A 13,056-nucleotide genomic window follows, 5' to 3' on the forward strand; every position below is an offset into this window, starting at 1 on the left:
TTAATGATTTCATAAGCATTATGTGAGAAAAGACTGAATGGAGTCTCACATGTTCATTGTTAAACAAATACATGCTCTAGAAGATGTGCACCAATGCAGATGCTCTTATTATTTTGTTGTTCTGTAAGACTTCTGCATTTGGGATGTTATGTGTCAGCCATATAAACTTGCTGAAAATGGAAACATCCTGGATTCACATCAAGTGAGTTTAAATAATCTTGTTGGTACATTATATAGTAAATACATGTAACACAGTGATTTGATTTGGGATGTTAAACAAGTGAAACCATCTAGTTGGCATTTTCTCGGACTTTCTTGCATTTTTATACTTAATGGCCGATAGCATGAATTGGGCACTTAGAAGATGAAGTCCTTAAACGTTCTTATTTTCAGGCTGGACAGAAAACTTATAAGCATATTTTGAATTTAATTATAAAACGATACGACTTCCTGTAATTGGGTTTATTTTGAAACATAACTTCAAAGAAGTTTTCTGGTTTTGTTTCAGAGGTTAAGTGAAAGAGAAAAAGAGAGAGAGAGAGAGAGAGAGAGAGAGAGAGAGAGTGTGTGTGTGTGTGTGTGTGTGTGTGTGTGTGTGTGTGTGTGTGTGTGTGGAAGGGGGGGGGGTGTTGTTCCAAGAGATGATAATCAGCAATATTAACATAAAAATGTGAATGTAATTACTTTTCCCCTCACTGCTGAAATTCTTTGAGGTAAAATTGCCACATATTTGGATTCATATAATTTAATTGTGATGTTTGTATGATCATAGTTAATACAACACTGGTAGAATGTAAATAATTTAAATAATTTTGAAGTAAAGGAGACCACTCACCAAATAGCACAAGTGTTGAGTCATTGACAGGTGCACACACAAAAGAAAAAGAAAGCTCTGTGTGTGTGTGTGTGTGTGTGTGTGTGTGTGTGTGTGTGTGTGTGTGTGTGTTCACCCTAATTTGACAAAGGATTTATTCTGAAAGCTAGCAAGATTTCATTCCATTTTGTGTGTGCCTGTTAACGACTCAATGCTTCTGCTATTCGGTGAGTGGTCTCCTCTCCCCCCAGAGGTCTCACAACTTTTATCGGAGTAAATGCTTGCCTACCACAGGACACCCCAGCCATTGATGCACTACTTCTGTTTCTCTGCTGTAAGCCTATGCTTCCACCATCCCTTTCCCCCTCAGCCTTCCCATCGGATTATCTTTCTGGTGCAGACCCCTCTTGGATCTGGTATATGATTTAGAACATTTTTCCATTTTACTTTTGGCACTATCTACACCTTTGCAATAATAAATACACCACTTTTCCAAATTTTCGGAAGTGGGGATTGTTCAAAAAAGGTCTCCCAGTGTGGTGTTTGTTCCATCTTTGTGCATTTCTATCTAAGCACTCTTCCTTTCCAATAAGGTAGTACAACAAACACCCAGTACAGTAGCCATACTGTTGTCTTTGTGTGTGTGTGTGTGTGTGTGTGTGTGTGTGTGTGTGTGTGTGTGTGTGTGTGTGTGTGTGTGTGTATGGGGGGGGGGGGTGTTCATCAAGTACCGGAAGTACCGGCATGGTGGTCGCACTGTTTGTTCCTGAGCAGAAACCTCCTCTTGTATGCCAAGGAGCATGTGCCGCTTGTGACTGGGGCACAGGGACTCTGAGCAGTGGATTACTGTCCAGGTAGGAATTGCTGAGGATGGGTGGTGCCCATGGGGAGAGTCCCCATCCATCATGGTGGATGACTTGCAAATGAAGTGGGTGAAGCTATCTTCTGCTGGTGGTCATATGAACCAAATGGTCTCTGCCGAAGGAAAGAGCTCGTACAATGCAGAGAAAAAGACCCCAACATGTTTCCTTCTTGACTCTGCCATGAGAGGTGTGTAGGGCTAAGTGATAAGCAGAGAAATGCTTCCCCCAATACCTGTTTTGCACAAGGACAGAGCAGGATTCTTTCTTGGCCACAAAGCCTTTATTCTTTGTAAAGATTATGGAGGATAAGTTTGAGGAAGTTGAAGCCATCTCCAAAATTAAGAGTTGGTTAGTTTTGATTAAAACAGCGTCCCCTGCCCCGTCACAGATGTTGCTTGCTTGCAACAAGCTGGTAAATTTTCAGTGACTGTCAGTCCCCATAATAGCCTAAACGTGGTTCAAGACATAATTTTCCAATGTGACCTCATGCAGTCTGAAGATGAGCTGGTCCATTGTGTCCATAGGGGGCCAAAGGACAATAGAATTGCTACCAAGGCCTTCATCTTGGCTTTTGAGGGCGATTCATTGCCTGAAAAGGTGAAGGTGGCGATTTATTGATGTGACATGAAACCGTACCCTCACCCATGCTATGTTGCGCTTCAGATATGTGAAATTCAGGCATGTCTTAAGAGTTGTGACACCAGTCCATTCTTAGGGATTGTGGAAGACTGTTGCATGCGAATGTTCCTTGTGCCAACCAATCTCTTTCTGCCCTAAATTATTTACAATATCATACTGAGATTTTTTTAGTTTCATATGTGGAACAGCTTTTTGTGCTTCTGCAATGCCAATTAACATAGTGGTATGGAATGCATGTGAAACTGTATATTGTGTAATTTGGCTGGATGTAGTAATCCATAGTGTAAGAGGAAGAAAATGGTGTAAGGTGTAACATCTGTAGAGAATGTACCAAATAAAACACTCTTCAAATTAACCTCTATGGGAACAAATTATTAATATTTTTTCCTATTTATCATCTTTTGTGTTCATGAGTACAACTATATTGCAGCAGTTATGTATATAAGATAAAAAGTTTCCCAAGAAAATTATACTTTTTGCAGTAAATTGTTTATGGAACAATTTTATGTTATTAACTTCTGATATTGTAATTACATTTCAGATTCCTAGCATCAAAGCGAAGACCAGATATCAGCTGGATCAGGAGGTAAGTAGAGATCTTGCTGTATTTGCACACTACAAAAACTACTCAAAATTACTAAGAAAAGTTATTAAAAATCAAGGAACATGGACATTATATCAGAAATTAGAATTTTGACAACACACTGAAGGCTAATGGGATGTAGTGAAATGACAGACAGGACAACCAGCCACACAACTGTATATTTAATTGTCATGGCAATACTCAGTATGTTAGGTAAAAGTATTAAGTCTTTACTGTAAGTAACTGAAATAGCTTGGAGGCGACCGCGTAGTATTGTGGTAACAGTGCTGGCCATCAGCTGTGCTTTGTCGACATGTAGGGCAGAATAATAGGTGCACAATTGAGTTGTGAAGCAAGGATAGCTGAGCGCAGCAGTAAACTGCCCCGCGCAATAAAGAACAATGTGGTAAGCATGTTGCCACCACACTCGAGTGTGTCTCTTTGGTATGGGAAACGTGACTAGACACCAGGTTTTAGAGAAACAAATGGGCAGTAATGGAGTATAAATGAGGCTGAATTTGAGGTCAGGATGTCATTGGATTCAGGGACTTGGTCATTGCTGAGTAGTCGCACCATGATGTGAGAGCACCGCCAGACGCAAAATGACTGGGCAGCACCAACTGCAGCCTCCAGTTAGAGACCAAGCTGCATCTTCTGCTGCACCGGGTCCTTTGTGGGACATGGTGCCATAACCCCGCCTGTCTGCTGTTCGTGCCCGCTGTCACTGATACTGAGGCCCAGGGAGGGACTCAGTGTCAAAGTGCAGCAGCCGTCCACTGCCTCTCTGAGGGACACAAGTATAAACCCGCACACACCTGCTGCCATGGAGCAAAGAGCAGCAGCCTGGTGTGTCAGTCTGTCAGGAAGTGCAACTATTGCAACTGGCCATGGCCTTGCCTTTGCTGCCAGGTTGGAGTCCTGATGCAGCGTCGCTGGGCACTGTCGTAGCAGCCGACGCCAGCTGCACCATCCAGAGCTCATGAGGAGAGGCATGCCTGCCTCATGTAGAACTGAAGATATAAGAAAGCTATATTATTAAAGTATCCACAACGTTTATAATGGTGCCCCACACATGCACCACCCCCTACAGAGGTGCTACTACAGAGCAAGCCCTGGAAAGTGGTTGTTGGCACTATGCTGGTCAATTTCTGAAGGGGTTGAGAGAGCTGCAAGGAGAGATGCTATCGAAATTACATCTAGTAGTGATACCAGGTAGTCAAAACTTACCATTTCACTACCGTAGTGCAGCAGTGGGTGTAGCAGATACTGTGTGATTGTATATATCATTAAAAATATCGGTAGCTGGGAAACCTCAGTATTTAGATGTTACACACTTATCAGGTGAAGTTAGTGGCAGTTGGGAAATTTATGCAATTAAGGGAAGATGGGATGTTAAAACTGGCACAAGACAGAGATCAAAATGTGGTGATGAATGCGGGTGAGCTCCAGAAATGTCAGACTGGGGTTGTCACCATAGGCTCAGCTCATAGGGTTACAATGAGAAGGGACATATGCATCCTGCAACTAGTTGAGGGGAAAATGTGAGAAAAACTTTGCATGGAATGCCACTCTACACTCACCTTATTCATTTCTGCTAACCCCGTTGTGTTTTGTACCGTTTCATTTAATTTGCTTGTGTCTGCTGTCCCAAAGATTGTCTTCAATATTCTAGCCCCAGCGTATCCATTGCCTTTTTATTCTGCTAAGCTCATGCGGAACTACTTCAGTAACCTCTTCCATCTGCTTCTTTAGTCGTGCTTATGCCCCGAGCAAGTTCTGCATTTCATTAAGACTTCGCTCTGCTTACCACTACTAATTGCCAGTTCTTGCAACCCTGAAAATACTCCTTCCAACCTACTGATTTCCTGTCATAACTCCTGCACATTAAATACTAAACTTATAAGACCATTTATGGCCATAAAATACCACATCTGGCTGTCTTGAAAACAACACTCCACCATCGAGGTGTTTCACTTACAGTCCCATAACTCCACTTCTGGCAAAGAAGTACAGTACTGCCAAATCTAGCATTCTTCTTCTTCTTCTTCTTCTTCTTCTTCACCTGGCAACAGGGATACATATCACCTCCCCTCTCCCAAGAAGTTTGCCATCTCTGAACAACGATCATCTTATTTTTCTACTGATAATACTACCACAAATAAATATATAGGTCTATCATTACTACTACTACTACTACTACTACTACTACTACTACCACCACCACCACCACTAACATTATGTCATACACTACACTTAGAAATTATCTTCACAAAATCAATAAACATAATTCTTCTCTTGACATTAATGTATTGATGAGTCTGAGGCATCTGGACTTCCCTCTCTCATTGATCATCATTTTGCTGTTTCCTCTTAATATTTTTGATTGCCTTTATTAGCAATTCTTGTGGAATTACCTCTCGCGCACCCTTGAATGGTTGCAGGTGTCAGAAATGCGCAAACCATCATTCTTGTTGGCAACTGCAGCTTCATATTCATCAGTGACGTAGTTTCGACTACTTGGTATGGGCCCTGGTACCATGTTAAGAATTTCTTTGTCTTTTCCTTTGGCATATATGGAGTCAACAACATCGCCCATTGGCCCACGTTATACTGCAGTCCTACAAGCCTCGCTGCCTCTTCCTGTTTCTCCAAAACCGTTGTATTTGCTCTTTGTACCCTGTTCCATACCTCCTTTACTCATCTTGCAAAATTGCAGACTTCTCCATTTCTACCACTCTTCTGGTGAAGCCCATTGAAAGGTGATGGCATCTTTTCGCCATACACTACCTCAAATGGCGATAGCCCAGTGCTAGTATGTACTTTAGTTATATGTGTTTACAACAAAAGCTAGGTATGTATCCCAGTTTGAATGATTTTAATCCAAATAGTAACTAAGCATTTTCCTGATTTTTCTATGCATTCTTTCTGTCCAACCATTAGCATGTGGGTGTAGGGGGCTAGTCTTCAACTTCTTCACTCTTAGCAGCTGACACAATTTCTTTGTCAGGTCTGACATGAAGTTAATCTTCTGATCCATTATTATTGTGTGTGGCACTCCAAAATTCAATATCCAGCTATTAACTAACGCCTGTGCGACTGTGATTGCCTGTTGCTCCGGCATTGGCACCATTTGGACATAATGAAAAAAATGATTTATTATGCTCAGCACAAAGTGATTACCTGCTGATGTTTGGTTGAATAGGCCTAATATATCCACCTCACTGAAACTAAAAGGTTTTGTTGCTTCTGGCAGTCTTCGTAACAGTACCTGGCTCTGACTCAAATTGGCCTTCTCTGCACAATCCACAAAATTTTGGACCTATCGATCCACATCATCCTTCCTTCCTTTCCACTAGTACTTCTCTGCCACCTTTCTATTCATCATCCTGCATCCACTGTGGCCAGACGAAATGTGATCATGCACCCCGTGTAATGCTTCCAATTTTAACTTGACTGGCACCACCACGTGTAATCCAAATTTTGTCTCTATGCATAATAATCCATCATGCATATCAAATTGATGGTGTTTTTTATACTGCCTATATTCGTCATTGGTGTTCTGTGCTGCTCACTATTCCTCAAGATCATGACCCAGTACTTGTACTACAGCTGTCTTTCTGCGTAGTCCATCCACATTTCTGTGTTTCGTTCCTGGTGTGTTGATTACTTTGTACTCAAATTCACTGAGTTTAAATGCCCATCTTGTTAATCTTCTAATCAGGTATTTCAAGCCAAGTAACCACTTCAAAGCTGCATGGTCTGTTATCACCTTAAATTTCCTCCCATACAAATAACAAACAAAGTACATTATTCTTTATTGCAGGCTTAGCATCTCCCTCCATTGTAGAGTAATTTCTTTCTGTGGTGTTCAGTTGTCTTGGTGTAAAGGCAACAGGATGTTCTTGACCCTTGACCCCTCTGGCTCAAAAAGCAGCCATGGGCATAGTTTGATGCATCACATGACAATATAAATTCTTTCTGAAAGTCTGGAAATGTCAACACCTTCTTTAATTTGTCAAATGCTCCCTGACATTCCTTTGGCCACACAAACTTAACCCCTTTCTTCAACAGTTGGGTAAGCAGTCTTGCAATGTCTGCAAATTCCTTTGCAAACCCCCTATAATAATTTGCAAGACCGAGAAAAGATTGTAACTCCCTAGCAGTTTGTGGTACTGGAAAATCTTGCATTGCATGCACGAATGTCGGATCAGTCGTTACACCATCCTTACTTGTGACATAGCTCAAATAGTTAACTTCCTCCAGTGCAAAGTGACATTTTTGGGCATTAAGTGTAAGACATGCTGGCCATAATCTGCTGAATACTTCTTTTAGATGTTATTTTTGTTTATGCATATCCATTGAAGGGACAATTGTGTCACCAAGATATACTAAGCATTGGTGTGGTTTCAGTCATTTCAGTACCCCATTCAGCAACCATTGGAATGTAGCCGGTGTGTGTTTTCAACCCAAAAGGCATCTTCCTATAATGGTAGTTCCCCCCATTTGCTAAAAAAAGCTGTTTTTGGTTTGTCTTCGGGAGCCAGTTCTAACTGATGGTACCGCTCTTTAAGTCCAACATTGAGAAATACTTGCTTTTCCTTAGGTTATTTATGGTCTCGGTGATATTCTGAATAGGGTATGCATCTGTTGTAGTCTTGCTGTTCAAATAGTGACAATGAAAACATAACCAAAACTTCTGCAAATCATGCATAGACTTCGTAGATATGATTACATTTCCTGCCACTCCATGCACTGTTACTTTCTTCTAATATTCTGTCAGCTAATTGTTGCTCTATGAACTCTTCTAAAACTGGTTGCAATGACTGTTGTCTTCCATATGGGCTTTGGTATAACGGTGATTCATTTCCTGTTGGAACCCTATGTTATATTACTGGCATGGCAGGCAACGGCCCTTTCGGGGGGAAAAAAAAAAGATCCTGGAATTGTAGCAGTAGGTCCTACAACTGTGTTTTTTCTGCTCCTTTAAGATGCTTCAACTTCTCCTGAAACACAGTCTCAATAGCATCCTGTGTCCCCTTATAGCTCGCACCTCCTCTGTGGCAATCTTCCTCATCTGGAATCTCTATTGTAGCCAGTAACATTCACTTCAACAACTTTACATTTTTGGCACCAAAATTATCCACATCAATGGGTACCACTTTCCCTCCATCCCTTTCCTGTATGGATACAATACCACATTTCACCAAACAACATGTTGCATCTAATGCTTCACTACCCTCCAATGGCTCTATTACACATATCACAAGTTCAGTTCCACATTCACGCATAGTGATTTTCAGGTGCCTTTTGACACACAGTCATGTGAGTCAAGCCTCAGTGCTACTGATTGCCGTTTAACTGGAATGTCTTGTATACTAGACACTCGTCGAAGCAGATTAACATTGTCTGTAGCTCGTGGTATAGTGTTGCTGCTTTTGGATCACGGGGTCCCGGGTTCAGTTCCCGGCTGGATCGCTGATTTTCTCCGCTGAGTGACTGAGTGTTTGTGTTATCCTCATCATTTCATTGTCATTTGGGAAAGTGACAAGGTTGGACAGTGAAAAGACTGGGAATTTGTACGGGTGCTGATAACCACGCAGTTGAGCACCCCACAGACCAAATGTCATCATCATCGTTGTCATCATCATCAGATTAATGTTGACAATAGTTTCCCATAGTTGGAATGTCTTCCCACTCATTTCCCCTATATGTTGTCGAAGGTCGCTTATGGCATGATTTGATGCAGAAAATCTATCTTTAGGATTATGCTGTACCCCTTGTCCACATGAGACACCACTTTCACACACTGCCTAAACTTGGTCGTTCCAACAAAAAAATTCACAATTACTGTCCCCAATGGTCGTATATCGTTATCCCCTACCCCATGTAAATCCTATTGTGGTGGGTTCCACTGCCTCCCACCAACCAATTCTCTCGAGGCTGCTGACACACACGCTCCTGTGTCAAACAGTACTTCATACTCTCTTCCATTATGGCACATTGCGCCTCAGCATTTGTTCTGACTGAAGTTATTCCTACCAGCAACTCCTGTCGGCAGCCCTGGGGTTTCCTTCTAAGTTTAACAGACCCTTCCTATTCCCTGGACTACCTTTCCCATTATTGTTGTTGTTGTGGTCTTCAGTCCTGAAACTGGTTTGATGCAGCTCTCCATGCTACTCTATCCTGTGCGAGCTTCTTCATCTCCCAGTACCTACTGCGACCTACATCCTTTTGAATCTGCTTAGTGTAGTCATCTCTTGGTCTCCCTCTATGATTTTTACCCTCCACACTGCCCTCCAATACTAAATTGGTGATCCCTTGATGCCTCAGAACATGTCCTACCAACCGATCCCTTCTTCTAGTCAAGTTGTGCCACAAACTTCTCTTCTCCCCAATCCGATTCAATACTTCCTCATTAGTTATGTGATCTACCCATCTAATCTTCAGCATTCTTCTGTAGCACCACATTTCGAATGCTTCTATTCTCTTCTTGTCCAAACTATTTATCGTCCATGATTCACTTCCATACATGGCTACACTCCATACAAATACTTTCAGAAATGACTTCCTGACACTTAAATCTATACTCAATGTTAACAAACTTCTCTTCTTCAGAAACGCTTTTCTTGCCATTGCCAGTCTACATTTTATATCCTCTCTACTTCGACCATCATCAGTTATTTTGCTCCCCAAATAGCAAAACTCTTTTACTACTTTAAGTGTCTCACTTCCTAATCTAATTCCCTCAGCATCACCCGACTTAATTCAACTACATTCCATTATCTTCATTTTGCTTTTGTTGATGTTCATCTTATATCCTCCTTTCAAGACACTATCCATTCTGTTCAACTGCTCTTCCAAGTCCTTTGCTGTCTCTGACAGAATTACAATGTCATCGGCGAACCTCAACATTTTTATTTCTTCTCCATGGATTTTAATACCTACTCCGAATTTTTCTTTTGTTTCCTTCACTGCTTGCTCAATATACAGATTGAATAACATCGGGGATAGACTACAGCCCTGTCTCACTCCCTTCCCCACCACTGCTTCCCTTTCATGTCCCTCGACTCTTATAACTGCCATCTGGTTTCTGTAAAAATTGTAAATAGCCTTCAGAATTTGAAAGAGAGTATTCCAGTCAACATTGTCAAAAGCTTTCTCTAAGTCTACAAATGCTAGAAACGTAGGTTTGCCCTTCCTTAATCTAGCTTCTAAGGTAAGTTGTAGGGACAGTATTGCCTCACGTGTTCCAACATTTCTACGGAATCCAAACTGATCTTCCCCGAGGTCGGCTTCTACTAGTTTTTCCATTCGTCTGTAAAGAATTCGCGTTAGTATTTTGCAGCTGTGACTTATTAAACTGATAGTTCAGTAATTTTCACATCTGTCAACACCTGCTTTCTTTGGGATTGGAATTATTATATTCTTCTTGAAGTCTGAGGGTATTTCGCCTGTCTCATACATCTTGCTCACCAGATGGTAGAGTTTTGTCAGGACTGGCTCTCCCAAGGCCGTCAGTAGTTCTAATGGAATGTTGTCTACTCCGGGGGCCTTGTTTCAACTCAGGTCTTTCAGTGCTCTGTCAAACTCTTCACGCAGTATCGTATCTCCCATTTCATCTTCATTTACATCCTCTTCCATTTACATAATATTGTCCTAAAGTAAATCGCCCTTGTATAGATCCTCTATATACAACTTCCACCTTTCTGCTTTACCTTCTTTGCTTAGAACTGGGTTTCCATCTGAGCTCTTAATATTCATACAAGTGGTCCTCTTTTCTCCAAAGGTCTCTTCAATTTTCCTGTAGGCAGTATCTATCTTACCCCTGGTGAGATAAGCCTCTACATCCTTACATTTGTCCTTTAGCCATCCCTGCTTAGCCATTTTGCACTTCCTGTCGATGTCATTTTTGAGACGTTTGTATTCCTTTTTGCCTGCTTCATTTACTGCATTTTTATATTTTCTCCTTTCGTCAATTAAATTCAATATTTTTCTGTTACCCAAGGATTTCTACTAGCCTTCGTCTTCTTACCTACTTGATCCTCTGCTGCCTTCACTACTTCATCCCTCAAAGCTACCCATTCTTCTTCTATTGTATTTCTTTCCCCCATTCCTGTCAATTGCTCCCTAATGCTCTCCTTGAAACTCCGTACAACCTCTGGTTCTTTTAGTTTATCCAGGTCCCATCTCCTTAAATTCCCACCTTTTTGCAGTTTCTTCAGTTTTAATCTACAGCTCATAACCAACAGATTGTGGCCAGAGTCCACATCTGCCCCTGGAAATGTCTTACAATTTAAAACCTGGTTCTTAAATCTCTGTCTTACCATTATATAATCTATCTGAAACCTGTCAGTATCTCCAGGCTTCTTCCATGTATACAGCCTTCTTTTATGATTCTTGAACCAAGTGTTACCTATGATTAAGTTGTGCTCTGTGCAAAATTCTACCAGGCGGCTTCCTCTTTCATTTCTTTGCCCCAGTCCATATTCACCTACTACGTTTCCTTCTCTCCCTTTTCCTACTATCGAATTCCAGTCACCCATGACTATTAAATTTTCATCACCCTTCACTATCTGAATAATTTCTTTTATTTGATCATACATTTCTTCAATTTCTTCGTTATCTGCAGAGCTAGTTGGCATATAAACTTGTAGTACTGTAGTATGTGTGGGCTTCGTATCTATCTTGGCCACAATAATGCGTTCACTATGCTGTTTGTAGTAGCTTACCCGCATTCCTATTTTCCTATTCCTTATTAAACCTACTCCTGCATTACCCCTATTTGATTTTGTGTTTATAACCCTGTAGTCACCTGACCAGAAGTCTTGTTCCTCCTGCCACCGAACTTCACTAATTCCCACTATATCTAACTTTAACCTATCCATTTCCCTTTTTAAATTTTCTAACCTACCTGCCCGATTAAGGGATCTGACATTCCACACTCCGACCCGTAGAACGCCAGTTTTCTTTCTCCTGATAACGACATCCTCTTGAGTAGTCCCCGCGCGGAGATCCGAATGGGGGACTATTTTACCTCCGGAATATTTTACCCAAGAGGATGCCATCATCATTTAATCATACAGTAAAGCTGCATGCCCTCTGGAAAAATTACGGCTTTAGTTTCCCCTTGCTTTCAGCCGTTCGCAGTACCAGCACAGCAAGGCTGTTTTGGTTATTGTTACAAGACCAGATCAGTCAATCATCCAGACTGTTGCCCCTGCAACTACTGAAAAGGCTGCTGCCCCTCTTCAAGAACAACACGTTTGTCTGGCCTCTCAACAGATACCCCTCCGTTGTGGTTGCACGTACGGTACAGCTATCTGTATCGCTGAGGCACGCAAGCCTCCCCACCAGCAGCAAGGTCCATGGTTCATGACCAAAAACACCTCTACTGCCATTTTCACCAAATTGTTGGTGACTCCCATTACTAGAGTTGTGCGGTGGGTTCCGTAAACGGTAACATTGTCTTTGGACATGTCCTGTTTGACTGCAATTAAATGCCATAATACTCTATTTAAATACCTGTTTCCACTCTCTTACCTCTGTCAAACTATCGGTTTCTTTGTATTCCAAAGCTAACCTAAAAGATCCTTATGTGCCACTGTGCACACTCTCCTAGACATTTCTGCTGTCAAACTCCTTAAAAATGTATTAAGCTCTCATTTATCAGCCCCTTGCAGCACCACTTTATTTACCTTCTCATTTAATGAGAAGTAATACTGTAGTAGTTCTACCTGCTTTCTTTATTTCGTCATTTGTTGTCCTCGGTGTCGACGTACTGCTTTGCTACACTGACTGAAAAATGGGGTTTGTAATTTTGACACTGACTACTGTAAATAATGTAGCATTCAGATGCACAGTTACATTTCTCTGACTTTTACTTTCACTTTGCACAATCCTCCAATAATACACAGTTATAGATGTATGGCCAGTGCGCTGTTGTTTGAACTTTCCATAAGCCTCATTAATAGTTTGCACATACTGCTACAATAGTTTACTGTTGAACATCTACAAGCAGTAAAAACATAACCACATAATTCAGTTCTTGGAGAATAATCTGGTATGTATGGAGAAGACACTGTCATTGTTTTTACACATGGCCTAATTGTTTAACACTTATTGCACTGTTAAGTTGAAGCATTGTTGTTGTTCCAACC

At 41.3% G+C, this 13,056-nt stretch overlaps 1 protein-coding gene across 3 annotated transcripts in view; it reads left to right on the forward strand.

Annotated features, from left to right (window-relative positions):
* The window catches only part of LOC126298045 (multivesicular body subunit 12A), a 64,833-nt gene that overhangs the window by 35,209 nt on the left and 16,568 nt on the right, over positions 1-13,056 (forward strand). For all 3 annotated transcript variants that reach the window (XM_049989365.1, XM_049989366.1, XM_049989364.1), the window contains exon 7: positions 2,858-2,902. In XM_049989365.1, coding sequence (XP_049845322.1) covers positions 2,858-2,902 — 45 coding nt within the window. The remainder of the gene's footprint in view (positions 1-2,857; positions 2,903-13,056) is intronic.

This window comes from Schistocerca gregaria, chromosome X (genome assembly GCF_023897955.1).
Source record: "Schistocerca gregaria isolate iqSchGreg1 chromosome X, iqSchGreg1.2, whole genome shotgun sequence".
In the NCBI taxonomy this organism is placed as follows: Eukaryota; Metazoa; Arthropoda; class Insecta; order Orthoptera; family Acrididae; genus Schistocerca; species Schistocerca gregaria.